Here is a 27,056-nt window from a genome sequence, read left to right as displayed (position 1 = left end):
ACCAGCTTTTGCTGGATACTGCGAGGAAGCTTAAGCAAAAGGGCGAAACTTGTCTAGCTTTAACGGGATAAAAGTGGTAGACGTTGAGGCTAACGGGGGGCAGGCGGAGAGCACAATCCCACTTAGGCAGACATTGGAGGATGATGGGAAAGTGACATGATACCTATTAGGCAAGTACCTGGTCATGACATCGGTTCGGCTCACATTTTAGGTGCCATGCCCAAACTGACGTCATATTGATAAGCATACTTACTACGTTGTAACTACAATGAATTTAATAATTTGATACTGATTGAATCCTCGATTCCCGCGAAGTGATGATTAGTAGTCATTTACTAAAATTTAACTCTTTAGTAACTTGCCATAGGCATGTTCCAGGATAGACATTGGGATTCTCCTGTACTTGGTCTATTTTCGCAGTGAATTAGTCCGTGAGATCGTTCTATATAACTCCGCCCATAGATCTAATTCTACTTCAGTCATGCAACCTCATGTCAATCCTCAACTTCAATCAAGTCTGTCCATTATCTCTCCAAGGTCTTTGACGCTACTAGGCTTGTTCATCGCTGAGAACATGGGTTCGCTTTAGGTAACAGGAAGCATCGTCTGATAAGCGCTCAAAGTGACACTGTCAACCAGCCTGGATGCTCGACATCCAATCCAGAAAACTCCACCATCCCCCTTCATACTGGGCAAACAGCAGTAGCTGGTGCCATTACAGTACAACATCTATATAGACCACGCACATCAACGCCAAGCGGCAGCGAAGCGCTTTCCCCGATTAGGCGCGCTATACCCGGATGCAGTAATTCGCCGTCACCGCAGACGACAGAGTACCTATTGATGGATGACTGGCGATGAAACCAATCGCCTCCATAAACCAATGACTGACGAACTTGCAAGTCGCAACTCGCAAACGAGATAATAGCAAACAATTTTTTTCATTGTTAATTTCTGTAATCTGCACATATATGCTCGCAGGTTTCTCCCCAGTGAACTCTCAGACCCCGACCCAGGAGGCAATCTGCTTCCTGCACACTGCATAACTAGTTCCTAATTTTGAATCATTCTAAAGCATGATAACGGTCAGCTGTGAGACAGACATATTTAAAATCTTCAACTACTATTTGCTTGAATCCTTGCAGCGAGTTCTGTTGGATAGGTACTGTAAAGAATTCTGTATTGCGACAGGGAAGGTTAGGTGAGTTTACCCAACCAAATAGCTCTGATAAACCTTGTTGACTTTCTTGAGTTTCCAGCCTCTCAGATGTTTTCCTGATTTAGAGTAGTCATTGCGAATGGACTTACGGAGTACTCTCCACTTTCTACACCTCAAAGACCTCAAATCCAAACTACTAGAAGTTTACTAGTACCTTAGTACTAGTGGCAGTGAGGCAATCGCGTAATGATGCTCCCGGCCTCCCATAATCTTCAGGACTAACTAATTTGCCACACCACGACATTCCTAATCCCGTAGTAGCACAATAGACACTCACAATACTCTGCACTGCCGATCCCTCTTGAAAAGTATCAATTCCCAGCCACTCCGTCAAACATCCCTGTGGGAAGATACTGGTGGAGAGTGAATACAAGCCACCAAATCTGACTCTATCACTCCGTATCTAGTCCCAGGCCCACTAATTCCAGGAAACCTGTATCGGACTGTATGCAAGGAAATGCATGCCTGAGCACATCGATCAAAACAATACAAAACCCACCTATCATGATGAAGGTGAAAAGATTGCTGCATGCCGGTCCAGCATCCGGTGTCCACTAGGTATCCACTGGCCCCAGGGTACTCTGGAATGGTACGGAGTAGATAAGGTGGCATCATGCATGGCTCCGGGACTCATATTCAATTGACAAAATTACTTCGTACTAGGATTGGCGGCGTCAAGTAATGGATCTGCATGATCCTCCTCTTGATCACCCACCCGGTGACCTGGATCATGAGTTTCTTGCATGAGATAGAGTTCAAATGCAGGACGCCATGGATTTTACTAATAAGTACGTCTGAATCTACAAGAAGTACGGAGTACTCCGTAGATGAAGAAGGAACTATCTCTCTACATACTGACCTTGTATAAGCCACATAGAGAGGATCCATCTTTGCGCTAGAGCCGGGGAACTACATCCGGTCCCAGAGCTGCGGTTGAGGGTTCTAGAACAGGAATTGATCGGTGGGACTATGGACTATTGGGTCCGAGAACGAAGGATCTTGTTGTGGGAATTGGATAGATTCCGGCTGGTGTCATGTCCGAGGCAAGAATAGAGTTCAAAAAAGAAGTACTGAGGATTTCTGTCCTTAAAGGACAAGGAGCAAAAAGATGGTCCCTACGAGGGTCGAACTCGCGACCTTGGCGTTATTAGCACCACGCTCTAACCGACTGAGCTAAAGGACCTTGGTGGAGAAAGGTCCGCTTTTTTTGTCTCTATGTCCCAAAACAAAATAGGTGTTCAGTTGAACTACTATGCATACGTCTTGGCATGCAGTACTTGGAAAACCTATGTGTTTAACAGTGGTCCATCGCCACACATCTATCCTACGAAACATTCAACTGAATCATTCACCATGAAACTTGTCTCACTGGCCGCATCGTCACCCAGATAAGACACTGGACGCATAAACACCATTGGTGTCAACTGTACTCTCGTCGCATTCGCTGGATGCCAGCGCCGGCCAAGGGTGAAACGCCTCACCCTAGGCAGCTACGAACGGACATACAGGTATCATTCACCTCTTATTTAGTGATGATTCTGATTCCGAAACTAATGATAGCAACGGAAGCACGGCATTCTCATATGCTGCGGCGGCTGGACATACTACATCCATCAGACCACTCCTCGCTCACAGAGCAGATGTCACTGTGACTGAGTCAGGAAGCAAACAGTGTCTCTGCTGAGCGGGATGAGACGCTGATTTCGATGCAAAGAGACCGCTTCCAAGGCATGACCACCACCCTGTTGTGAGGCTGCTTCAGTGCGGAGCGCGGTCTGACATGAGAACAAACGCCGCTCTCTTGTGCCGCTACCAATGGTCACGAGGCTTCCCTGAGTGTGTTCATCGAGCTCTGGCAGTGTTGGCGCGATTCCAAAGACAATGATAGCCTCACACCGCTGTCATAGGCTACTCAAATGGTCACGAGGACACCGTTCAATATCTCTTGGGGACAACCAAATTGCATATTGCCACGTCGGATACTAATGGATCCGCTAGCTTGGGCCGCAGCAAACGGAAACCCCGGTGTTGTTTGACCATTGCTGTGGAAAGGGGGCAAAAATAGTGACTCCAAACACGACGGCGTGTTTGAGTTGCTACGTATCAATGATGGAGTCAGCACCAGCGTCTTCAGAATATTGATTGGCCCATTGCCATGGATTGTTTCCGTCAGAAATGGATGCGAGTCAGTCGCAAGGGTGTCCAGCCAATGTTGGCCAATACATCCTGAGATCAGAATTGGCGATCATGATTGGCGCACTACTTACGCACGAGCTTGCACGGTGATTCCTTCAGAGACGGCTAGGAGTACTATCAGCTTGCATCTGGTCGTTCCATCGGAGAAATTATAGGTGTAGAGAAACCTTCAGCGAGCGACCCTGCTACATTTGAGGTTGATTCGGAAGCCCCTACCGTCAGGCTGGCTCTTGTAATTAAAATCCCCGAAACTCTCCCAAGAAATGGGTCCTTTAGCTCAGTCGGTTAGAGCGTGGTGCTAATAACGCCAAGGTCGCGAGTTCGACCCTCGTAGGGACCAATTTTTTGGACTTGGATTTTTTACCCTTAGTATGGGTCTCGATGTGCTTTGCTGGTAATTGAAGATGTTGAAATTGAAGTGAGTGGACTTACTAGACAAAATCGAGGCCTGCTGGATCACTTTGTGCTGCCTACATTGACTTGTCACGATGCCCGCATTTCTTCTACCTTCGTATATTGAAATATAGAGTCTAATCGCGATGCATGCCGAACTTCTCAACATCACTACCTACCGTCGGGCCATGTGTCCTGGAACTCGACTACTCCGTATTTAAATTCAATTCGATGCGGTAACTTTGGCCTGCTTATTTAGCCAAAAATGCCCGACCCTCACAGCGATTAGGTCCTTTAGCTCAGTCGGTTAGAGCGTGGTGCTAATAACGCCAAGGTCGCGAGTTCGACCCTCGTAGGGACCATTTTTTTTGAACTTCTTGCATGATCTATCTAGACGTTTGTCTTTATGCAGATTGGTGGTCAGCCTTGATATATCTCCGCCCCTCTCATTGTTGTGGTTTTTGCAGTAGAATGAACTTCGGCCACAGTCGGCTTGCCCACCGTCTCTTTGCGTTCAGTAGCTCTTTGGATCGTTGTCTGGCCAAGAGAAGACGGGATATGGACGCTCTGGCGATAGATCAAATCGGGGAGGGTGTATGCATCTGCAAGATTCGATCTTGATGTGCAGAAGTACTTTAATTTGTCATAGATAGTCGGGATTAGACGCCACTGTCTAGTTCCATATGCAAGGTGTAGATCCCGCCTGCAGCTGGGACCCCTGATCTACCAATATATTTCTACGAAAATTGCCTAGTTGTTTATGGAGAATCCTACTTGATCACTTCTGATGGGAACTAGTGGGCAGCCACTCAGTCTATGGTACATTCCGTGCTCCCGCAGATATACTACGCTCTGATATTCATACACGCACTGACTGTGGCACAAGGGTGATCAGAGCTCATCCAGCCTGTCGGTTTTGTGCTGATCATTACAAATTCTGAGCTTAAGTGTGCATTCATTGGATGCGGATCGAGATAGATACCAAGTATTGATTAGGATTGCTGTGACTCGTCTGGCCTGGCTAAAGTACATTGACTCCGAGCCTGGATCCGTCGTAGAACTATTTGTGTCCCACCTGGTCTTGATACTCACTACTCGGGGGACGATGAAGACAATGAAATGGTACATCCAGTTTCTGGGCAACAACAGGAGTGTGAACTGCACCGCGATTCATCTACTACCAGTACCTGGGAGTTATGCTGAGTTTTGACGGGACGGCCCTGTTGTCGACGATACCCGGGACACTATATATATCTCGGTGGCGGAGACGTCCTGCTGGATCAACACAATGTACATCCAGGACCATGAACAAAGTTCGGAATGACACCAATGGAAAAGGTAAGGAAGTTACGCATGATAAATGCCAGCAGCTATTTCGTCGACCCGACATCGTTATCATTATCATTGATTAACATAGACCCAAGTTTTGGATCAACTTCGCTAAGACAAAGCCTAGGTAGGTAACTCATTTATCATAAGTCAAAATGCAATTATATGCCATCTCAAACTAACCAGATGTGTTAGCTACCCATTCAAACATGAGGTCAAGGGGCAACGGCTTACCTGTTCGTCTGTCTGACAGACGAGCACATGGGGTCCTTTCCCGGCCTCCTTCGAGATGTCCAGGACCGTTTGGTCCTCCGCTGGCCCCTTCTCATTTGCCGCAGCATCCACGGCCACTCCTAGACACCGAGCCTTCTCAACAAGTGCTTTGCGCAGGAGAGCGCTCTTCTCGCCGATTCCACCAGCAAAGACAATCGCGTCCACTTGGCCGTCCAATTTGACGAAGTAGTTTCCAACAAACCCAAGGATGCGATCCACGACGATATCGAAAGCAAGCTTGTGGGCGTGGGATGGTGGGTTCTCAACAGCGATCTTGGAGAAGTCGGTTGTTCCTGTCAATGCCTTCCATCCGGATTGCTTGTTAAGGATCTCCTCGGCCTGGATAGCGATCAGCATAAGCTTCGTCTGTGATCGCTGAGAGATGAATGACCCACCCTGCTGATATGCATCTCTTTCGTGCTCGCGGGGCTTAGATTTCCAGCTTCGTTGGTGTAATGAAACACAAGACTGCAACAATGAGTTATGATGCTTTGAAATGCGTGGAGTGAAGCACTCACGAGGGATCGATACTACCACTTCGTGTGGCACCCGGTAATCCAGCCAAGGGAGTCAGTCCCATTCTGAACCATTCCCGTCAGTATGCACGATGTTACTGTCAGGATTCATGACCTTACGTCGTGTCTACTGATTTGCCATTCTTGATCGCACACACCGAGGCGCCACTTCCGATATGCATGGCAATGATATTGGTCTCCTCGACCGGCTTCTTGAGAAATTCCGCGACAGACCGCAGGATGAAGGAATAACTGATTCCATGAAACCCGTATTTACGGAGTCCATTTGCCTTGGCAATCTCCTGGTTGATAGGATAAGTCTTCACATGTTCAGGCATCGTCTGGTGGAAGGCAGAGTCAAAGAACGTGACGCTTTTGACGTTGGGAAGTTCCTGCTTGCAAGTGCGAATGATTTCCAGGGCTGAATAATTGTGTCTGATAGTAATCGAAGTCATTAGCCACTCTTTGCCGATTCCTTTCATAGATCACACGTACAAAGGAGCTAGATCCTCGAGCTCTTGTAGCCGGTGGTAAGTCTCGTTCGTTATTACCACTGATTCATTGTAGTCGCCCCCGTGGACGACACGATGGCAGATGTATGCTAGATCCTCTGGACTGGCGACTTCTGATAACTCAGGATCAGAGAAGCAGCGTTGCAGGAGGAATTTGAATGCATCTTGAGGGGTCGACAGGCGATCTTCCACCTCCTCCTTGTGCTCCTTTGAGCCCCGCGTATACTTCAGTTTCAGCGGAGGAGCAGTGATGCCGGAAATCTGTGCGTTTGCAATGACTTTTGGAGGATTCTCGAGGGTATAAAAAGTGATCTTGACGGAGGAGGACCCGGCATTGACGGAGAGGATGGTCTTGGGTGCCATGCTGGAGAGTGAGGGGGGAAGTTTGGGAAACGAGTAATGCAAATAGCGAAGCGTCACTTGAATAATTGCTGACGGTCAGACCGGAATATTATACTGAGCCAATTCCCTGGTCGGATGATTCTCCACCATGATGGGACCACCAGAGATGAACACTGTTTGGCCATTGTGTTGTCTTCTGTCCGCTGTTGTATCCGGTGATGTCAGGGGTCGGCTCATGGTGACGTAGTGCTGGTGGGAGTTTGTTGTTGCTTGCCGTATTTCAACCGGCTGCTTCGGTACTTCAACGATGCATTTGGCACTCTGTGTCAAGTGGCATCATCTATTTATCTGATCCAGACTCATTCACTTGAAGACAATTCGGATTCCTTTTCCTTGTGGCCTGAAATTGTCGATCGTGGGCCTGGTCGTTACCCGCTTGGACCGAACTCACGAAACTTGGCAAGGTTATTTATCGTATACAACATTACTCTGGAATCAGTTTGACTTGGAGAAAAACTTTCACAATGCCAGGAGAAGTCATTGATACACCAAATCCCCAGGCATTGCCTTCCCATATTCCGGATGTAGTGGAACAGCTGCAGGTGAAATTGGACCTGGCGAGTCTGGAGCAACCTGCTTGCGATGCTTTATTTAAGTTCCGTCGAGCGGCTTCATACATCGCCGCAGGTGAGATAGCTGCTTATACATCATTTGCTGTTCTTGCTAATGTCTCTCAGCGATGATCTTCCTACAGGACAATGTGCTGTTGAAGAGAAACCTGACACACGATGACATCAAGCCCAGATTGCTAGGTACGATTGACTGCCTGCTCCAACTTGCGACTGACCAGATAGAGACCCGACTCATGCGCTAACTTCATCCCCAGGCCATTGGGGAACATGTCCTGGGCTGATCTTGGTATATTCACACTTGAACTATCTCATCAAGACGCGCGACCTCGATATGCTCTATGTCGTAGGGCCAGGACATGGCGCGCCAGCCATCCTAGCCTCTCTTTGGCTGGAGGGCTCACTGGAGAAATTCTATCCTGACTACTCACGAAACGCCGAGGGTCTCCGTAACCTCATCTCCACATTCAGTACAACAGCCGGATTGCCAAGGTGAGAGTTTACCGTCAAAATGTTGTAGTGGACGTAGCTGACTTCCATTAGTCATATCAACGCTGAAACGCCTGGTGCCATTCACGAAGGAGGCGAATTGGGATACGCTCTTGCGGTATCCTTCGGCGCAGTCATGGACAATCCCGATCTAATTGTCGCTTGCGTAGTGGGCGATGGTGAAGCCGAATCAGGCCCAACAGCAACGTAGGTCTCCGAGGAAAAGGTGACTCCTATCTGGCCCTGGCGCTGACAACGTGGGTAGATCGTGGCATGCCATTAAATACATCGACCCTGCTGAGTCTGGTGCCGTGCTGCCTATCCTGCACCTGAATGGGTTCAAGATTAGCGAGCGCACGATTTTTGGCTGCATGGATGATAGAGAATTGATTTCTCTCTTCACTGGCTATGGTTACCAGGTCCGCATTGTTCAAGATCTAAATGATATTGACACCGATCTCCATCGCTCCATGACCTGGGCCGTCGACGAAATTCATAAAATTCAGCAAGCAGCACGGTCTGGAAAGCCAATCTTGAAGCCGAGATGGCCGCTGCTCATCTTGCGCACTCCAAAGGTATGTCCGCTACATAAAGACTACCAAAGAGCGCCAGTCTGGCTAACGCTTGCCCTTATCACTGATAGGGATGGTCGGGACCGAAGAAACTGCACGGTCAGTTCATCGAGGGGTCATTCCATTCGCACCAGGTTCCGCTTCCCAAAGCGAAGAAGGACAAGGAGGAATTGCAGGCCCTCCATGAGTGGCTGTCGTCATACGGCCCCAATGAGCTTTTCAAGGAAAACGGAGATATTATCGACGAGATAAAATCTATAATTCCCTCCGAGGATTCGAAGAAGCTCGGTCAACGCGTGGAGGCATACAAGGCATATGCGCCGCCAAACCTCCCGGATTGGAGAAACTTCGCCGTTGACAAAGGCAGTCAAGAAAGTGCAATGAAAGTAACCGGGAAGCTCATCGACGAGGTCTTCCAGCTTAATCCTCACAGAGTGCGACTGTTCTCGCCGGACGAACTCGAGAGCAACAAGTTGAGCGCGGCATTGGATCGCACAGGAAGGAACTTCCAATGGGATCAGTTCTCAAATGCTCGAGGAGGCCGTGTCATTGAAGTGCTGAGCGAGCACATGTGCCAGGGTTTCCTCCAAGGCTACACTTTGACTGGCCGCACGGGTATTTTCCCCTCTTATGAGAGCTTCCTGGGAATTATCCACACCATGATGGTGCAATACGCTAAGTTCATCAAGATGGTATTGCGCTCTCTGTTTGCCCCCCGTCTCACATGGATGCTGACAGAGACTTCTAGGCTCTAGAGACAATGTGGCACCGCGATGTAGCTAGTATCAACTATATCGAGACGAGCACATGGACGAGGCAGGAGCATAATGGTTTCTCGCACCAGAACCCGTCGTTCATCGGCGCAGTGCTGAAGCTAAAGCCCACCGCTGCTCGGGTTTATTTGCCGCCGGACGCAAATACCTTCCTGACGACTCTTCACCACTGCCTGAAATCAAAGAATTACATTAATCTCATGGTTGGTTCGAAGCAGCCAACTCCGGTATATCTGACGCCCGAAGAGGCAGAGAGCCACTGCAGAGCCGGCGCATCCATATGGAGATTCTGCAGCACCGACAACGGCCTGGATCCGGATGTAGTACTTGTCGGAATTGGCGTCGAGGTGATGTTTGAAGTCATTAGTGCGGCAGCCATTCTGCGCAAGCGTTGTCCCGAGCTGCGTGTCCGCGTCATTAATGTGACAGACCTGATGATCCTCGAAAATGAAGGCGCTCACCCGCATGCTCTCACAACGGAGGCATTCGACAATCTGTTTACATACGACAAACCAATTCACTTCAACTATCACGGGTATGCGACGGAACTGCAGGGGCTGCTGTTCGGACGGCCCCGTCTGGACCGAGTCACCATCAACGGATACATGGAAGAGGGAAGCACCACGACACCGTTCGATATGATGCTTGTGAACAAGACATCACGCTTCCATGTGGCACAGGCTGCCCTTCGGGGAGCGGCGAGGAGAAACGAGAGCGTTCGAATCAGGCAACAAGAGCTCTACACGGAGCTGAACCACAACATTGCAGAGACGAAGAAGTACATTATCGAGAATCGCAAGGGTAAGTTTGCCTGCGCTTGAATCATTACCATGACTGAAGTCTAACCATGCTCAGATCCCGATGACATGTATGAGATGCCGACGTTTGATTGAGAAGGTGGAATGAATTTGTATGAAATGAGATTCTAGTCATCCATAGACCTAGAGACAAACTTTCGTGTTGTACTACATCAATTGTCATTAAGATCGTAATTTGGCTTTGCAAGACGCCTGGTCGTGTATGTTGTCGCCTAAGGACTCATAGACCGTCGCAAGCCTCTCGGCCTCAGGCCAATGAAGGCCACAGGACTAGTACCGATCCGTGTCTCATCGTGCATGGCAGACCTCATTACCACGGTGCTTGGTCAGGGAAAGCCTATTTGTATGCTTTTTCAGGAGATGTATCAATTCCATCGGATTCGGACATGATATCAAGCCGTGAAGAGCTCGTATTGGCTCGTCAGCTTGAGATCCAGGCTGCTCCGCGCCCCCTGCCACAGCCGTTGAAACGTGACCGTGGCGCGCGCAGCCTCATGTCATTGGAGCAAACTCTCCTACTGATGCATTACGGCACAGGAAACCTCACCCGGAGTCTCAGAAATAGAGTCAAATAGAGGCCGCTTGCGACGATCAAATAGCTGCCAATTTCTAGCCCACCAACGTCACGTCCATCACAAAGAGGTCGGATCTCGGAGCAATTCCAGCCCAACCGCTAAACCCGATTGAGTGGAGCTTGCGAGAAGCCGGACGTCGCTTGACTCACTCATTGCTGGCCAAGCGGGTCCACGGATGCCGACATGGAGCGTGGAAGGCTGTGAACATTTGCCGATGGATAGGTTCAATGCTCGTCCAAGCGAAGCGGGCCGATTGATTCATGGAAACAGTCGGACGGTTGGACAGAGGGTGCCTGGCCTGACCGTGGAAATCGAATCAGATTGTTCCTTGGCCGACGGTTGCCCCCGCCTGTCTCCATCGATTATCAAACAATCATGAAGCGCCTAATGCAGTCGAATTTTTGAGATCTATCCGAGAGTCCGATCTGCGACTGTTCTCAAACTGGAACGTCAGTATGGGTGCCTCAAATTTGATGACAAGGGGGGAAAAAGGATTTGTAGGCCTAAGGCTATCATGGGCTTGTTCCATGGCTCTTTGATCCTGCTTTTCGAAGCTTTTCTTTTTTTCTGCGCTTTCTGGATTGCTGTCGTTTGTGGACTGTGAGAGGGCTGGACATCAGCAGGGCGTACATCGTGTAGCTCAGCCACTCTTTTTGCGTTTTGGATTCTTACTTGTTCTACCTTGATAGAACTAAAATATCACACAGTCCTACCTGGTGAAACGGGTGTCACTCTTTCCCATTGATAAGATCTCATCTGGAGCTACCCTCCTCTCTTTCCTTTTCTCTCTTCCTTCGCTCTTACAATCACAAGCGTGTCCTACCCAAAGATCTTCACGATGCCGCAAGTAACAGCGGAGCTCAGGGAGCAGTTGAGGAACAGTTGCCATCCTCTGATTGATGGAGTCAACACCGCGTACGGATATCAGCCTTCTCTGGCCGCCGGGATTGTCTTTTGCACCCTCTTCGGCCTCTCAATGATCCTTCACACTGTGCAATTTGCCTGGAAGCGAACATGGTGGTGCTGCGTCTTCAGCATCGGCTGTTTGAGTAGGTGATCTTGTTAGGAAACAGACACAACAAGAGCTGACATGTTCAATCCCAACAGCCGAAGTCCTGGGGTGGGCTGCTCGCACATGGTCGGCGCAGTGTCCCTATAACATGACTGCCTTTTTGATGCAGATATCCACTTTGATTATCGGTGAGTAGATTCCGAGGAAAAAAGCACCAGAACCATACTGACAAGGAATAGCACCCACCTTCTTCACAGCAGGCATCTACGTCCTCCTCGGCCGCTTCATCACCCTCCTCGGCCGCGAATCCTCCATCATCAGCCCAAACCTCTACCTCTGGATCTTCGTCACCTGCGACGTCATCTCGCTGGTCGTGCAAGCCATCGGCGGCGGGATGGCCTCGGCCGCAACGAACGATGTCAACGGCGACACCGCGCCCGGCACGCACATTATGGTCGCGGGCATCGTCTTCCAGATGGCCTCCATCACCGTCTTCGTCGTCCTCGCCGCGGATTTTGTCCGGCGCGCCCTCCGCGGCCGCCTCGTGCAGTCCATGACCGGGTCCATTGTGCCGCTGTTCGGCGCCATGATTTTCTCCGTTGTGTGTATCTATGTGCGGAGCATCTACCGGACCATCGAGCTGTCCGAGGGTTGGAGCGGGTATCTGATTACCACGGAGCGGTATTTTATTGCCCTTGACGGCGCGATGATGGTTGCTGCTGTTGTGGTCTTTAATGTCTTCCATCCCGGCTGGATGATGCCCACGGGCAAGAGCATGGAGTTTCATCGAGAGATTTACTCTGCGGATGGGTTGCCTGCGACGGAGCTTCGGTAGTTTTCGCTCTTGCTGATTCGGCATACTGGTGTTTCTTTCTTCAGCCTTGTGGGTGAATTATCAGTCATGGAATAGATCTCACAATTAATGATAGACATAATTGGACAGAAGTCCCATAAATTCGAGCTAGCGACGAGATCCAGTAGAAATAACCGTGCTGAAACGAGCCCATACCATCAAAGCACAACACGCTCAGAGATACAAAAGCACTCATAGTCATCACACATTCAGCAACCTAACACCTAGTACGAAAACGTGATACATGGGTTGACCCGAGAAAATTCGAATGGCATGACAAAAGAAAGTCAAGACTCAACTCCGTCCTCTAACAGGCATCTATTCATCCATCCCAACCCGCCGATCATACACCATCCACCGCCTCAATCCAACCGAATACTCCTCCAACAGCGACAGTCGCAACACCCCAGATAGCACCCCACACCGTGGCGCCAGGGACATCAACCCCTCGTACCGTCCCCGCAACCTGGAAAATGGTGTTGAGCACCATCATGCTAGCCAAAAGCGCTGTGCGCGAAACAAGAACCCTTGTCTTAGCGGACAATGTTCCCCACGTTCTACGGTAAACCCCGCATACGAGGTACTCGCCCTCGTTTGCAGATTTCGACTTTACGCTGGCGTCGGAGCTGGAGGCACCGGTGGAGCTGACGAAAAGGAAATCCCGAGCGGCCCAGCCAGCGGGAAGGAGAGTGAGAAATAGAATCGGGAGACCGGCGGGGCCGGCATGAGCCAGTCTGATGTCAGGGATATTCTCAAAATGCACGACCAGATAAGCAGGGAGCCACGTCGCATAGCTGAGGTAGAGCGCCACGGAGTAGATGGCGGTTGCTGCGACGGAAGTGTAGAGGGCCGTTGGGCGATCTTGCAGGATGGAGCGGTTGGGAACTGCGTCCGACGCGGCTTGCCGGAGATTGTGGACGGAGGAGGGGCGGCGGAGAAGAATGAACGGGATCGCCGTGGAAATTAGAGTGATGCCATATGATGCCAGAATGGTGGTTGGTCGGATGCCATAGAAGGACCACAATAGAGAGTAGGTCGGCAGATGAGTGAGGAAAGTGAACGACAAGACGTCACGGCCTGTAGTTGCAGGACCATCAGCGCTTAAATCCACAGAAGCATTGCGACCGACGCAGGGAAAGCTCACCGTCAAATCCAAGAACCCAAGCCAATCCCACTTCAACGGCCTTCCATAACATCAACCCACCCACCTCCCACCATGCCTCCAGGTGCTTGCTCACACGACCCAACTCCCCCAGAGTGACGCTGGATGTCATGGTGAAGAGAACGGAGCTCAACAGCAAGCTGTTGAAGACCACCAACAGAAATCGCACCGGAGAGGGGACCCGTCGCAATTGCGATTCTTCAGTTTTGCTTGCTGCTCTCGCCGCGTCAATCGTGGAATGGGCAACGTGCGTGGTCTTGACCACGGAGCTTCTCCTGCGCGGAGCCATAATTTCTTCCTGTCGAAAAGAGCCGAGCTTTGAACAACAAGATAAGTTTGACAAATACTGTTGCAGATTTCCTGCGATTCAAAGTGCAGGCTCAATGCTGAGGGGAATACTTAATGCGAGGGGTGCGCCGTGCAGGAGGAAACTGGGATATTTTGCTGCTGAGCGGTGAGCATGTGATGATGTCACCGCGCAATGGTGTCATCAAGACTTACGAATAGTTACATAGCCATGGAAAAGGCGAGGATCGATCTACTTATAGTAATCAGAGTAAATATACATATAGACATAAATAATCATACAGAAAGGAGTATATATCCCGCAGCAATAAATATACACACACATTCACCGTGGTATCGTCTTCAATCATCATCCTCATCCTCTCGTTCCTTGACTGAGAACTCAACAGTACCACTTTCGCGGCCCTTGGGATCCCGCATGGTAATCTGGTATTTGCCCTTGTCCCAGAGATCCTTAAGCGTAAGTTCGCGGGTTCGTCCCAAGCTCTCAATGTCTCCAATCCGTTTCAGGGTCGCTTCCAGATGCTCCTCGAAACCTGGCCATGAGCAGATTTCCCGGAATGCGTTCTGCATAGGGACAGAATCAGCTCGAACCATACCGCGCGAGTCAATGGTAAAGATGTTCTCATGATCGTAGCTCTGGATGAAGTCGGCTCTGGTCATGATCTGGCGCGCCACATGGAGCGGGACTTCTGGTAGTATATGGCCCTTCTCGGGGTCATAAGTCTGTTCCATCTCCTTTTCTTTGTCCACGAGTGCTTTGGCTAGCACCATTGCGGCAGACTGTTTTCGTGTCAGCCAAGGCAGGCGGATTCGTTATTTTTGAATTGTAGACGTACCGCATATTTCTGCTGATCCATAACATCATCGTCCATTTCTTCTCCGAGGATCCAGCACTTGTTGAGAAACCATGTCTTTTCCGCTTCGCAAATGCTGTCACAGAGTTTCATGTAATCCCTAGCCTTGGCGACGCGGTTCAAAAACGACAATCGCCCGCCGACTTTATTGTAGATGGTCTCAAGGGATTGATTTGATAGGTCCTCGTCAAAGTACTGCTTACGGTATCTCTTGAGCGCCGCCATTGCCTGGCTTTTCGGAAGATCGCAGACTGGGATGACTTCCATTCTCGTCGCGTACCGCTTCAATCGTTCATATACCCAATAGTCATCGCTGTTGAACACTGTTGGCGTTCACAATGTCAGCTTAGTCCGCAAGGGCAGCATATCTGGAAGCATACCGGTGGTTACCAAGCTGCTGGCTGCCCATTGCTCAGCCCTCTGTTGAATCATTTCCAACAGATCTTGGCCATCATGGTCATCTCGAACCAGGTGGGTGCTATTCACTACCAAGACCAGAGGAGCGGCTCCCTTACGTCTTCGCGCAAGCGCCACCTTCTCCAGCTTGTTGAACGCTCGCTCAATGTCAAGCAGGGCAGTGGTGTCTCGCGGACCTCTGATGCTGAACAGACTTCCGATATAACTGTAGAAACTCTGTAAGCGATTGCTTTAATGAATATAAGGTTGCAGCAGGCACATACTCTTCGTGGAACTCAAAGTCCAGGGCCTTCCCGAGCCGGATTCGGAAGATCTCAAGGTCACCGTGCGCTTCAAACATGGCGACGCCGTCTCCATTGGTCTTTCGCATCGCCTCAAGGAGCATAGAGGTCTTTCCGGTACCCTTCTCGCCAATGATGAGGTAGTAGTGGCCGCCGGATTTTCCCTGAATGATCCTGTTGAGTTTCTCCTGCTCATCACGGACAACCCAGTGCTCGTCGTGGTGGTAAGGATGCTTTCCATATTCCACACCTGCAACCTCAAGTGCCGGATCACCAGGACTGAAAGCATTGTCCATCTTCTGCAAGATTAGGTGCTTGTAATACTGATGGTAGGAGTATCCCGCTATGCTATAATCTTTGGTTAGTGAATTACGTGCAACTCTACCTGAAGTCAAGACAGACGCACCCTAGCACGGCAATGGAGGCGAATGTAGTTGCCGCTGTCTCCAGCATCCTTAGGATGGTGGATTTGAAGGTGGGATCAGAGTCTTGAGCTCGACCGCGGTCATCGTCTCCGCTATCTTGCTCCAATGGATTCGTCGCCGACAGCCCAGGTGTCCGCGAAAAGTACCTCGCAGCGAGGCAGGGGGCCGATTGATGAACTCTCACCGGCCGGTGCAGGCCCATGCGCGCCGCAGCACTCAACGATCGTCGAACGCTTCGATTCCACAACATCTTCAGAGGGTATCTCTCAGGCACAGCGCATTCGAAGAACAAAAACAAAAATAATGATCGAATTCAAGACGAGGACCTCTACAGAACGATGAAGCGAACATTTACCGTCAGCTGCAATGTCAGCGAGATGACGTAGCAGATTCTGAAGTATCAGAACAACTAATAGGGGGGAATACTAAAAGTTTGTATAGGAAGAGGAAGAAAAAGAATGTATGAATACGAAAAGAGAGAAGATTCAAAGGAGTGTGAGCTGAGCTTTAATCAAGCCAACAGCAAAAGGCCATCTAAAACATAAACAGATAGTTCCAAAAAAAAAGACAGTCGTCGGTGTAGACTGGACTGTGGTCCGTGGTCTGTCTGTCTTTTTCTCTGTTGGACGCTGGTGCTGGTGCGCCTCTGCGATCGGACAGGGACCAGCAGATCCACGCCTTGGCGATGCATCCGGCACTGCGGGTAGACCAGTTTGCTGACGATGTCTGACCAAGTTGTGGCTAGTGTTGATGCAGAACATTGATATTCTGAGTCAGTTCTTAAAACAATGTATCAGATACCGATGATGAACGAGTATACATAGATTAGGTACTGTCGTGGTTTGTGAGTGTAGCCGCGCTCGAGAAACATATATACATTGCCCTGCATCGACACTATATCAGGATCCCTACAAATAATGTAGGTCCTCCAGCGACTCGAATAGGGTATATACTATTGAAATCTACATCTGCAAGTATGAATGCACAGACAAAGGAATCATGGAAAAATAGGCCGAATATGTTCAGAAACATTAGAGCTGCAATACAGTAGTACTCCGTAATGTCTTAAACATCTCCTTCAAGCTTAAAATCCCGAATTAGTCCTTGAAATACGCACAAATGTGTAGTCAAAGTTGTTACTATTACTCTAATCATCATTCATACATCGTCATCTCCTGAGAAAATGAGACTCTAGGTACGGAGTACTTCACTCTTGTACTTCTTGGACAGTGTGGAGAAGTCTTGGTGGCCGTCGTCCGTCAAGCCCGAGCACTTCCGAGGGTATTCCGTGTCCACGAAATTTTCTCTTCTTCCCCGTGCTTTCTCCAGCTTCAACTCCTCCCATCTATCCTGGTGATATTTATTTGCCTCACTGCAGTTGGCCTATTCTTACCTGGGTCCTTTTTATTTTCGGTTTAGTCTGGGGTACGGGGTTTGTTTCATTTGGATTCAATTGCCCTTTGTATCATATCTATATTTCTTCTTCCTTTCCCATTTACACCCCCCACGGAGAAAAAAAAAAAAGAAAAACCCCTTCGTCCGGTTTCCCGCTTTTGTTTCCCCGTTCGGAGCTCGAGGCAAGCTGTCGTGCGACAGCTTCGGCAACCAATTCGTCCTCTAGATAAACACTTCCGTTCCAACTATCTTTCCATCCATCGCAATGGCGCAAACCAATGGCGATATGGAGCACTCGAAAGGTTGGTCTGGACATTTTGCGGATTTCTCAACTGCTCAGTTCCGACGGCCTCGATCCGTCTGCTCTAGTGACGAAACTAACGGATCTTTTTTCTTATTGCAGAGACTGCCGAAGCCCAACCAGTCGAACAGCCCACCAATGGTGAACAGGTTGAAGGACAGCAGGAAGAGGAGAGCAGCGGTGGTATGTCGTATCCGCGACACCCGGGATGGATGGTTCTCCGCATTGGTATTGTCATCGCTAACGTCAAGCGTGATAGGCCTTTTCCAGATCTCCGTCAAGCTTCCGCATGAGCCTTATAAGATCCAGGTTATGGTGGGTGATGACAAAGAAGCACACTAGATCACGAATGATCGTCCTAATTCATTTTCTTTTACTGTCTTCAGGTGTCAAGCCAAGAGCAGGTTCAGGATGTCCGCCAATCGATCGTCGAGTTGCCCGGCACCTTCCAGTACACTTGCTTCCACCTCGAATTCAACGGCAAGCGCATCAATGACTTTGTTGAATTGTCTGAGGTCGAAGGCCTCAAGGCCGATTCTGAGATTGTCCTCGTGGAGGATCCTTACACGGAAAAGGAAGCTCGGATGCATATGGTCAGAATTAGGGACTTGGTTGGTGCTGCAGGTGACCGTTCAGACAATCTGCACGGTCTCAACGCCGGTCTGTCGCTGCACGATGCTGTTACCGCCGAGGCCGCTGCCGATGATGTGAAGGAGCACTCTCTGTCCAAGTACGACATCACCGCTTCTCCCTCTCTGGAGACCATCCTCCCCAGAGTTGAGGCCCCTCTCCCCAAGACTGTGAAGTCGATTTCGCTATCAGCATGGAACCCCCCTCCTTACCACCTTCGGCAGAAGGGTCACCTGCTCTACCTTCAGGTTACCACCAACGAGGGCGAGCAGTTCCAGATCACCTCTCATGTTTCTGGCTTCTATGTCAACAAGTGCTCGAATCACAAGTTTGATCCTCTCCCCAGAACCACCCCCAAGAAAGTCAGCGCACACTCCCTGCTCACCCTGATCTCAAAGCTGTCGCCCTCCTTCAATTCTGCTTTTGAAGCTCTCCAGGAGTCCAACAACAAGAAGGACCTCCTGACTACCTTCCCTTTCCAGAATGCTATTCCTAACAGCCCATGGCTCGTTACCCCTCCTTCTTCCAACCCCAACTCCCACCAGGCCGACATTACTCGCTCTCAGGAAAGTTATCTAGTTTCCGGTGTGGACAACGCCGAGACACTACGCGACTGGAACGAGGAATTCCAGACTACTCGGGAGCTGCCCCGTGAGACCGTCCAGGACCGAGTCTTCCGGGAGCGCCTGACCTCGAAGCTGTTCGCTGATTACAACGAGGCTGCCGCTCGCGGTGCCGTGCTTGTGGCTCGGGGCGAAGTCGCTCCTCTGAACCCCACTGAGGATCGTGATGCTCAGATCTTCGTGTACAACAATATCTTCTACTCTTTTGGCGCTGACGGAGTGGGAACTTTCGTGTCAGAGGGCGGAGACGAAGCCGCCCGCGTGGCCGTTGGCAAGGACGTCTTGGGAATTAAGGCAGTCAACCAGCTTGACATCAATGGCCTTTTCACGCCAGGAACTGTTGTCGTTGACTACCTCGGCAAGCGTATCGTCGGCCAGAGCATTGTGCCGGGTATCTTCAAGCAGCGCGAGCCCGGTGAGCACCAAATTGATTACGGTGGTGTCGAGGGCAAAGACGTCGTCGCGACACATCCCGACTTCGTCTCCGTCTTTGAAAAGATGTCCAAGGCGCTCCGCATCAAGAAGCACCCTGTATGGGACAAGGAAGGCAAGCGCCACGAGCTTGAAGGTAGCGTCGAAACCAAGGGTCTTTTGGGCACCGATGGCCGCAAATATGTCCTTGATCTCTACCGTGTGACTCCTCTTGATGTTACGTGGCAGGAAGAACCCGGCAGTGAGGACTACCCTCACCGCATGTCAGTCCTCCGATTGGAGCTGGTTGAAGCGTACTGGAGGTCCAAGATGAGCCAGTATGTCAAGGCTGAAGTTGAGCGCCGCCGTGCCGCCAAGGCTCAAGAGGAAGCTGCCAACAAGGAGCAGTCCTCCGAGGTCACCGAATCGAAGGAGCAGGAATCCGAGGAGAAGGCCGAAGAGGCTCTTGATCAAGAGCGGGTGGATATCTCCGGATTCCAGCTCGCGCTCAACCCCGATGTCTGCAGCGGCCAAGTTCCCCAGACAGAGGAGGAGAAGAAGCAATGGGCTGAGGACGAAAAGGAGGTTCGCGATGCTTGCGAGTTCCTGCGTTCCAAGGTCATTCCCGAGCTGATTCAGGACTTGCACGATGGTGACGTTGGCTTCCCCATGGATGGACAATCCCTCAGCCAACTCTTGCACAAGCGTGGTATTAACATCCGCTATCTCGGCAAGCTGGCTCAGCTCTCCAAGGAGAAGGGCTCTCGCCTGGAAGCTCTGACCACTTTGCTGGTTCAGGAGATGATTGCCCGTGCCTTCAAGCACATCGCCAACCGGTATCTGCGCAATGTGCCTGCGCCTTTTGTCGCGTCCTGCGTCGCCCATCTGCTGAACTGCCTCTTGGGTGCTGACGTGAACCCGAACCCTAGCGCGGAGATTGATGCTTCCCTCCGCGAGATCTATCCCGAGGGTGACTTCTCGTTCGAGAAGGTCACGCCAGAGACTCTGCGGGCCGAGGTAGAGAAGCAGGTTACCGTGAGATACCGTTACACTTTGGAGGCAGAGTGGTTCGCTTCCCTGAGACACCTCCAGGTTCTCCGTGACATTGCCATCAAGCTGGGTCTTCAGCTGGGTGCTCGTGACTACGCCTTCACCAAGGCTCAGCTTCCAGCTAAGGTGCCTGTCGCCAACGGCGTCAACGGTGCTTCGCACGACGAGGGCAAGAAGAAAAAGAAGAAGGGTGGTGACTCCAAGTCCCCTAGCCGTGCTGTCGTTGAGGAGAAGCCTGTTATTTCGATTGTGCCAGATGATATCGTCAACGTGGTCCCATTGGTCAAGGACGCCTCGCCTCGGAGCTCCCTTGCCGAGGAGGCATTGGAGGCTGGACGTATCTCTCTGATGCAGAACCAGAAGCAGCTTGGCCAGGAGCTCATCCTGGAATCTCTGTCTCTACATGAGCAGATCTACGGTATCCTTCACCCTGAAGTTGCCAAGCTGTACCACCAATTGTCCATGCTTTACTACCAGACGGACGAGAAGGAAGCGGCTGTCGAGCTGGCTCGTAAGGCCGTGATCGTCACGGAGCGCACTTTGGGTGTTGACTCTGCCGACACCATTCTGGCCTACCTCAACCTCAGTCTTTTCGAGCACGCTTCCGGAAACACCAAGGCTGCCCTTGTTTATATCAAGCACGCCATGGATCTGTGGAAGATTATCTACGGATCCAACCACCCTGACTCCATTACCACCATGAACAACGCCGCCGTGATGCTGCAGCACCTCAAGCAGTACTCTGATTCTCGGAAGTGGTTCGAGGCTTCCCTGGCCGTATGCGAGTCGCTCTTTGGCAAGCAGTCCATCAACACCGCTACCATCCTGTTCCAGTTGGCGCAGGCTCTGGCTCTCGACCAGGACTCGAAGGGTGCTGTCGGCAAGATGCGGGATGCCTACAACATCTTCCTGAATCAGCTTGGACCCAACGATCGCAATACCAAGGAAGCCGAGACTTGGCTCGAGCAGCTCACCCAGAATGCCGTTTCCATCGCCAAACACGCCAAGGACATCCAGGCTCGCCGCCTTCGCCGCATCAACATGAACCCTCGCGTGACCACCCTTGGCACCAAGGTCCAACCCCAGGTTGGCCAAACAGCTCCCGAGGCTTCGGGCGCCAAGGGCGCTGCCAACGCTTCTATGGACTCGCGCAGCATTGATGAGTTGCTCAAGTTCATTGAGGGAGGTGACGCTACCTCTTCGCGCTCCAAGCAGAAGAAGCGTGCTGCGGCAAGCAACCCCAAGCTGCGGGGCTCCAAGAAGTCTTCTGCTTGAATTTGAGTTGTCCTCTTTATCCCTTCTACCCTAAAACATGAAAAGTTTCTGGATTCTACTCTTTGACCATGTTATGTGTTAACATTAACATATTTTTCCATCTGTATGTCGGTCTTTAAAAGGGTTGGTCTTTTGGATGAGCGGATATCTGTCTTTTGATTGTATGAATCTCTCTACTCTTTCGCCAATTGGCACTGGGCACTCTTCACCTTCCGTCCTGTTCTTGTGTGATTCCGCAAACAGTGCATAGCAGGTTGGGGGATTTGCATTCCACACTTATGTTCTTGTACTATATATATGTATGACTGGCGGCTACCTAGACATGCAGCTAATGAAGCTATGCACTCCATGAGAAGAATGTTTCCTTGATCTTCTGTCCCAGTGATATCTCCGTATGGAAGCCCCTCGCTTTGCTCTTGTACAGACAGTAGTTTCTCACCTTGATATTAAGCATTTACTCAGGCTAAAGCCATTGGTTGTGCGCTAAACGCAAAGTGGTAAAATAGTTTGTTTTGCAGGGCGTGTGCGCTTTACCTTATTTGGAATCCCAGCTCGGATCCAATGTTTACGTCTCTTGTTAATGATCGACCCGGTCGACTCTCGTTATCTTTTTTCCTCATGGTCACTGTATCTTATGGCATTATATTGCCGTAGTTTTTACCTTGAACAGCTTTGTTTGCATTATATTTGCAGCATTTTATAACCTATTTTACCTCGATCTTCAGAGCCCCGGAACAGCGGTTTCATTCCTGCAGGAAACTAGCCGCTTGAAAGATGAATGACCGCTGAAGCATAGTGAAGCAGTCCCGGTAAGTGGGCATGTTTGACAGGAACTCCGACCGACGAATAAGTCTCATTGGGCGCAGTGTGTAGTGTGCTCGATTTCTCGTGCTCATACCGTCCATGTCACTATGGAGGACGTCCGACCGACCGCGAAATGGGCAAATCGCATATTGCGCCCGTTGACGTCCATCTACCATCGACTAGAAAAGCACCATGAGATTCTCTCATTGATCGCACAATCAAAATGGAAGGAACGGTCAGAGAACGCCGACACCGAGCAGGCGAAGCCCCGGACGGTCCCCAGTACCGAAGCGAGTTGCCAATTCTCAGACGAAGAACCGGACGATCCTGCGTGGGTGCCTGGGAAACGGGAAAAACGCCGCATACGACACAATTATTCGAGTCGAGGGCAGAGGAATGGGGGACGACGGCGCAGTAGGCTGTTGATCCGCAGTCCGGAGTTGCAGCGCACCCTGCCTGGCGCGATCGACATTGCGACGCCTTTGATTACCGGTAAGGTGCGACAGACGTGCGAGGGATCATCGATTCGGAAACGCCTATTTAGCGTGGACGTACCTGCGGCGCCTTCTGCGAGTCATGAGGGGGCCACTGTTCAGCGAAAGACGACACGCACGAAAAATAGCAGTTTTCCGGCTTACCAAGGTTCTTGGAAAGAGGTCCTCGACTTGTCAGGTGATGCAGGGCTTGCCGATATTGCGCACTTGTTGGATCGTATCTTTTTGAAGTTTTTGCATAATACCCGGACCAATGCGCCAGGTTCGCAGCAGCGAGGCCCGGGAGCTCGCTCTTTGGTATCAATGATCGCGCGGCGCCTTCCGGAATTTATCGCGGATGAGCAGAGATTCCAGGACGAGACTGACGAGGACTGCGAGGTGGACATGTGCGATGCATATTTTACGGAATTAGAGGCTTACTACGCGCCGAATGGGAATGGCTGGGAGCCTCTTCGTGAAGCCGTGCGCGCGCAAGGCGTTCGCTTGGTTGTACGGATGATTGAGAATGGATGGCTTACAAAATTGGTGGCTTGCCGACTTATGGAGGAATGCATGCGGCATGGCGAAGCTGATGCTTTCGAAATGATAATTTCAAGTTGTTTGTCGACTATCAACGCATACCACTATCCGCCCGCATTTGATCCACAAAGGCCGTCGACTCATTGCGACGACCCTGTATATATGTTACGGACCTATTACTCGCGGTGCGGCGGGCGAGCTTTTGTGTACAACGAGCTGGCAAAGCTCCTTTTGCGAAGAGTGGTGCCGCCAGAATGGATGGTGACTACGTGGTGGAAGAAGTGTGTGGACGAAGCGATCAGGTCAGTGTCGACCGAAGATACCGACTCGGCTACAGCAACGCATCTTATCGAAGCCATTCTTCTATCAGCTGGGGGCATTGATCAATCCACGGAAGGAACAGCTTTGCTTGAAAAGGACCTGAATCAAAGGCAAGTACTGCTCTTGAAAGACAGTCGTGCGTCAGCTATGACAAGTCTGCTGCCGAATGACTTGACGCCATGTCCGATACCAGTTCAAGATGCTCTGAGCAATCTCGTCTCGAGCCTTGTTACCGCGCTCTGCGGTATGCACATCGCGCGATCGAATGCTTCAGATGCGCCCGAAAGACTTGTTGGGATCAAAGCCAGACATACAATCAATTGCCTAGCGTTGACTGTGGAGACGGATATTGGATTACGGCATCGACAAGACAATGGTGATGCGCCATCCTACCAATCTTTGCGCCGCGGATATCTCTTGCTGGGCAACTGCATGCTTCAGATTGGCGAAGAAACGCCCTTCACCATGAGGTCCCGATGTGATCCCGTTTCCAAGCAGCGCATCGACACCTTCTTCGAGTCACTAGCGCTGCAGCAAGATATGCTCAAAGAATTTTCGGACCTCGTTCAAAGAGTATCCCGCTATTGCGGGCAGGGTGACTTGCGCGAGCAGACCCGAACGTCTCGGGCGGTTCGTACTAAGATCTCACAGCTGGCTCGGCAGGCAGATGTCCGCGGGCTATCGTATTTTCTTGGAAAAGTGGCAGCGGAGACGGCAATGGCGCTTGCAGAGAAGACCTTGGATCCGGATGACCATGCTTGGGCCGTTCAGATCCAAGAGAGCGTTGTTTCGGCGCAGCAAAGGCAACGCGTCAATGCGGACTTTTCGGACGAACCTGAAGAACGAGCCGACCGTACAGGACTCTATCGATGGGAGGAAAGTATTGGGGAATGGATCGCAAGCACTCCCAAGCCCAAAGCTGGACAAACGAATTGGAACCGAAGTCCGGTGGTTTCAGAAGCAGGGAGAGTTTCAGTCAATTCCTGCTCGGATAGCAGTGAGTCAGTTGTCTTTGCCGCTTCTGAGCGTAGTGCTTCAAGTGTCACATCGTCGGCTCCATCTCTTCCGGCCAAGAGGACATATTCAGGCGATGAGCTTGTCTCACGGCCCATCAAGAAGCTGCGGTCACGAACTGTGGAGATCTACACCGATGAAGCACAAGATCAGACTGGCGGAGCAGCAAGCCAACCGTCTTGTTTAACGTCACTATATTGCTCGTCGGCTGAAGCACGCTGTGTCCCAGGAGCCGCCCGTACCAGGAGCGCGCGGGGCGTGCTCGGGGAATTAGTGCAAGCTAAGAACGTACCGAATCGGGCAGTCGTCGGGAAATTGAAGTCGGCGAATCCATCTCCCAAGTTAGAGGTTGTCATCATCAATAGGAAGAACTCTTCCTCACTGGATGAACCGATTGAGCAGACCACCGATCATTCACTCGAAACCTGCACTCTTCCACCTCGACAGCCACGCCTCCCCATCATTTCAAAGCCAGCGAATCCTAAGCGGCGCTCAAGATCCCGTATAAGTGCTGTTTCACGCTTGAAGGTCATACCTTGCTCCCAGGATGATGAGAGTGAGGACGAGCTAAGCTTCCTTTGATGGATAATCCTGTTTGACAACGTTCCGACCTTGACCCTGCAGGTCGAGATGGATGGACCAGGCCACAGGGGTGAGTCGCCAGGGCTAGATGTCGGATCACCGGTTGACTATTCTTGGTTTCCCTATCCTTCTTCTTTTTTTTGTTGTTTTGGTGCTCGGGGTTCACAGCGGAGTACTTCCTTTTTCTGAAATAATTGGTTTTTCTGGAATGTTAGGACGATACCCGGGACCTGATAATGTTATGGGTCCCCATTGATTTCTCTATTTTGATGGTACTGAGCTGGTTCATCATGGCTTTCTGAAGCAATTTGGGCTCTCCAGTTTGGAACGAGGGGATTTTCTTTTTGCATATTTTAGTGGCATTCGCGCTGAATCATGGGATCTAGCGTAGCCTGGATGATTGGACGAGAACTGGCTGTGATCCTGCTTTTGACGCCATCATGGCCAGATGAGACCCGAGAAAGTTTCAAATTGCAGTGGCTGAAGCTATTCTGGTATATCATAGTGTACCAGGATAGGACGTGTGATCCTTGGCACACTGGAACGCAGAGAATAGAGCAGGTTGCAGAGGCCGTTGCCGACATGCTATCTGCAGGAGTCATAGCATTCAAGGTGAGGACTCTACGTGATTGCCTCTAGTATGACTAGATATGTTATACGAGCTACGGAGGGTATCTGTCTTGATGCAGCAGCTGCCTCCCAAATAAGCATGAGTGTCTGTGTGACTGGGAAAATGGGTATCAAGATGGTTTAACGTCACCTTATACTTCGACTATTGGTTCCAGTATGAGTCTAGGATATGGCGGGTGGGTTCTTGAGCGGGCTATTCATAGCGCCCATGAAGTAGTTCTACCTTCTAAGGGAAAGCTAATGACAATGCTCGTTCATATTCGAACCTCTTAGACTCACCCAAAGAGTCTGGACAATGGTCCAGGCCCAATATAAATTAATTTATCTCCTCCGTAAGACATTCGGGATCATTTCCCATCTCAAGGAGACTCCGTGAAGCCAAGACGCTTTAACACCTGGGTCTTGTATGACTTAAAGTGCTCTATATCCTTTGCGCTATCGACCGCCGTTCCATCATCACTTGGATATAAGGAAATACGATGGATTCAGAGAGATAATATGTACCCCAGTGTGACGTGCTTTCTCGCCATTGCCACGTGACACCAGTAGAAGTCTCCGTCTCAGTAACTAATCAGATGGAGATAAACTCCGTCGTAGGCGACTCTGAAACTTGAAATTGATACTACTCTCCCGCCAAGAAGCTTCAGATCCACAATCCCCACTACCGTCTACGATTGCTTCCCGTTTATGAGTTCAGATTGGATCCTTTCAGCCGTGGCGCCAACAACCTCAAACAAGCCAAGTCTCATAGTCGCTTAATTGAGTCGATTGTCCGTCCCGCCGGGGTTTCACTGCAGTACTGCACTGTGTACTTTGCCACCACAGGAGTGATAATTACTCGAGTAATTGTGAATGGAGCTTCGAGTGATCTTTGACGATAGAGTACCCCGTATAGAGTAGAGAACTACTTGTGTGGGAGGTAAACAATTGTGGCGCTTACTCGGTTTATCGATCGATAGGTTGGTGGTTATGAACTGTGATAATAAGTCAGTGATGCTGTGGTTTTGCCTTGTCGCATTCTTCTTTGAATAGATGACGTTGGGCCTCACGTATATACGT

At 50.4% G+C, this 27,056-nt stretch overlaps 7 protein-coding genes and 3 non-coding genes across 10 annotated transcripts; 6 read left to right on the top strand and 4 right to left on the bottom strand.

Moving 5' to 3' along the window:
- Positions 1 to 2,328: 2,328 nt before the first annotated feature.
- NFIA_066530 lies at positions 2,329 to 2,402 on the bottom strand. The gene has a single exon. It is a non-coding gene; the product is annotated as a tRNA-Ile (tRNA).
- Positions 2,403 to 3,681: 1,279 nt separating this feature from the next.
- NFIA_066520 lies at positions 3,682 to 3,755 on the top strand. The gene has a single exon. It is a non-coding gene; the product is annotated as a tRNA-Ile (tRNA).
- A 341-nt stretch (positions 3,756 to 4,096) lies between these two features.
- On the top strand, positions 4,097 to 4,170 carry NFIA_066510. The gene has a single exon. It is a non-coding gene; the product is annotated as a tRNA-Ile (tRNA).
- A 1,103-nt stretch (positions 4,171 to 5,273) lies between these two features.
- On the bottom strand, positions 5,274 to 6,800 carry NFIA_066500 (putative acetate kinase; the record flags this gene model as incomplete). The annotated part of the gene is made up of 6 exons (XM_001263382.1): positions 5,274 to 5,315; positions 5,372 to 5,776; positions 5,806 to 5,878; positions 5,929 to 5,991; positions 6,046 to 6,360; positions 6,421 to 6,800. The coding sequence occupies 6 exons, from the start codon at positions 6,798 to 6,800 to the stop codon at positions 5,274 to 5,276; spliced, it is 1,278 nt and encodes a 425-aa protein (XP_001263383.1).
- A 503-nt stretch (positions 6,801 to 7,303) lies between these two features.
- On the top strand, positions 7,304 to 10,135 carry NFIA_066490 (putative phosphoketolase; the record flags this gene model as incomplete). The annotated part of the gene is made up of 8 exons (XM_001263381.1): positions 7,304 to 7,466; positions 7,517 to 7,591; positions 7,666 to 7,900; positions 7,952 to 8,104; positions 8,163 to 8,472; positions 8,541 to 9,161; positions 9,218 to 10,043; positions 10,098 to 10,135. The coding sequence occupies 8 exons, from the start codon at positions 7,304 to 7,306 to the stop codon at positions 10,133 to 10,135; spliced, it is 2,421 nt and encodes an 806-aa protein (XP_001263382.1).
- Positions 10,136 to 11,473: 1,338 nt separating this feature from the next.
- Positions 11,474 to 12,482, top strand: NFIA_066480 (RTA1 domain-containing protein; the record flags this gene model as incomplete). The annotated part of the gene is made up of 3 exons (XM_001263380.1): positions 11,474 to 11,684; positions 11,743 to 11,835; positions 11,887 to 12,482. The coding sequence occupies 3 exons, from the start codon at positions 11,474 to 11,476 to the stop codon at positions 12,480 to 12,482; spliced, it is 900 nt and encodes a 299-aa protein (XP_001263381.1).
- A 361-nt stretch (positions 12,483 to 12,843) lies between these two features.
- NFIA_066470 (uncharacterized protein) lies at positions 12,844 to 13,951 on the bottom strand (the record flags this gene model as incomplete). The annotated part of the gene is made up of 2 exons (XM_001263379.1): positions 12,844 to 13,577; positions 13,645 to 13,951. The coding sequence occupies 2 exons, from the start codon at positions 13,949 to 13,951 to the stop codon at positions 12,844 to 12,846; spliced, it is 1,041 nt and encodes a 346-aa protein (XP_001263380.1).
- Positions 13,952 to 14,310: 359 nt separating this feature from the next.
- NFIA_066460 (ATP-binding protein) lies at positions 14,311 to 16,198 on the bottom strand (the record flags this gene model as incomplete). The annotated part of the gene is made up of 5 exons (XM_001263378.1): positions 14,311 to 14,751; positions 14,808 to 15,148; positions 15,206 to 15,447; positions 15,506 to 15,871; positions 15,930 to 16,198. The coding sequence occupies 5 exons, from the start codon at positions 16,196 to 16,198 to the stop codon at positions 14,311 to 14,313; spliced, it is 1,659 nt and encodes a 552-aa protein (XP_001263379.1).
- A 1,410-nt stretch (positions 16,199 to 17,608) lies between these two features.
- NFIA_066450 (translation initiation factor 3 subunit CLU1) lies at positions 17,609 to 21,633 on the top strand (the record flags this gene model as incomplete). The annotated part of the gene is made up of 2 exons (XM_001263377.1): positions 17,609 to 17,959; positions 18,031 to 21,633. The coding sequence occupies 2 exons, from the start codon at positions 17,609 to 17,611 to the stop codon at positions 21,631 to 21,633; spliced, it is 3,954 nt and encodes a 1,317-aa protein (XP_001263378.1).
- Positions 21,634 to 22,544: 911 nt separating this feature from the next.
- Positions 22,545 to 25,367, top strand: NFIA_066440 (uncharacterized protein; the record flags this gene model as incomplete). Its single annotated transcript, XM_001263376.1, has 1 exon — positions 22,545 to 25,367. The coding sequence occupies one exon, from the start codon at positions 22,545 to 22,547 to the stop codon at positions 25,365 to 25,367; it is 2,823 nt and encodes a 940-aa protein (XP_001263377.1).
- Between the last annotated feature and the right edge of the window lie 1,689 nt (positions 25,368 to 27,056).

The sequence above is a fragment of the Aspergillus fischeri genome, genomic scaffold (genome assembly GCF_000149645.3).
Source record: "Aspergillus fischeri NRRL 181 1099437636252 genomic scaffold, whole genome shotgun sequence".
Classification (NCBI taxonomy): Eukaryota; Fungi; Ascomycota; class Eurotiomycetes; order Eurotiales; family Aspergillaceae; genus Aspergillus; species Aspergillus fischeri.
This window is presented reverse-complemented; position numbering and strand designations above follow the sequence as displayed.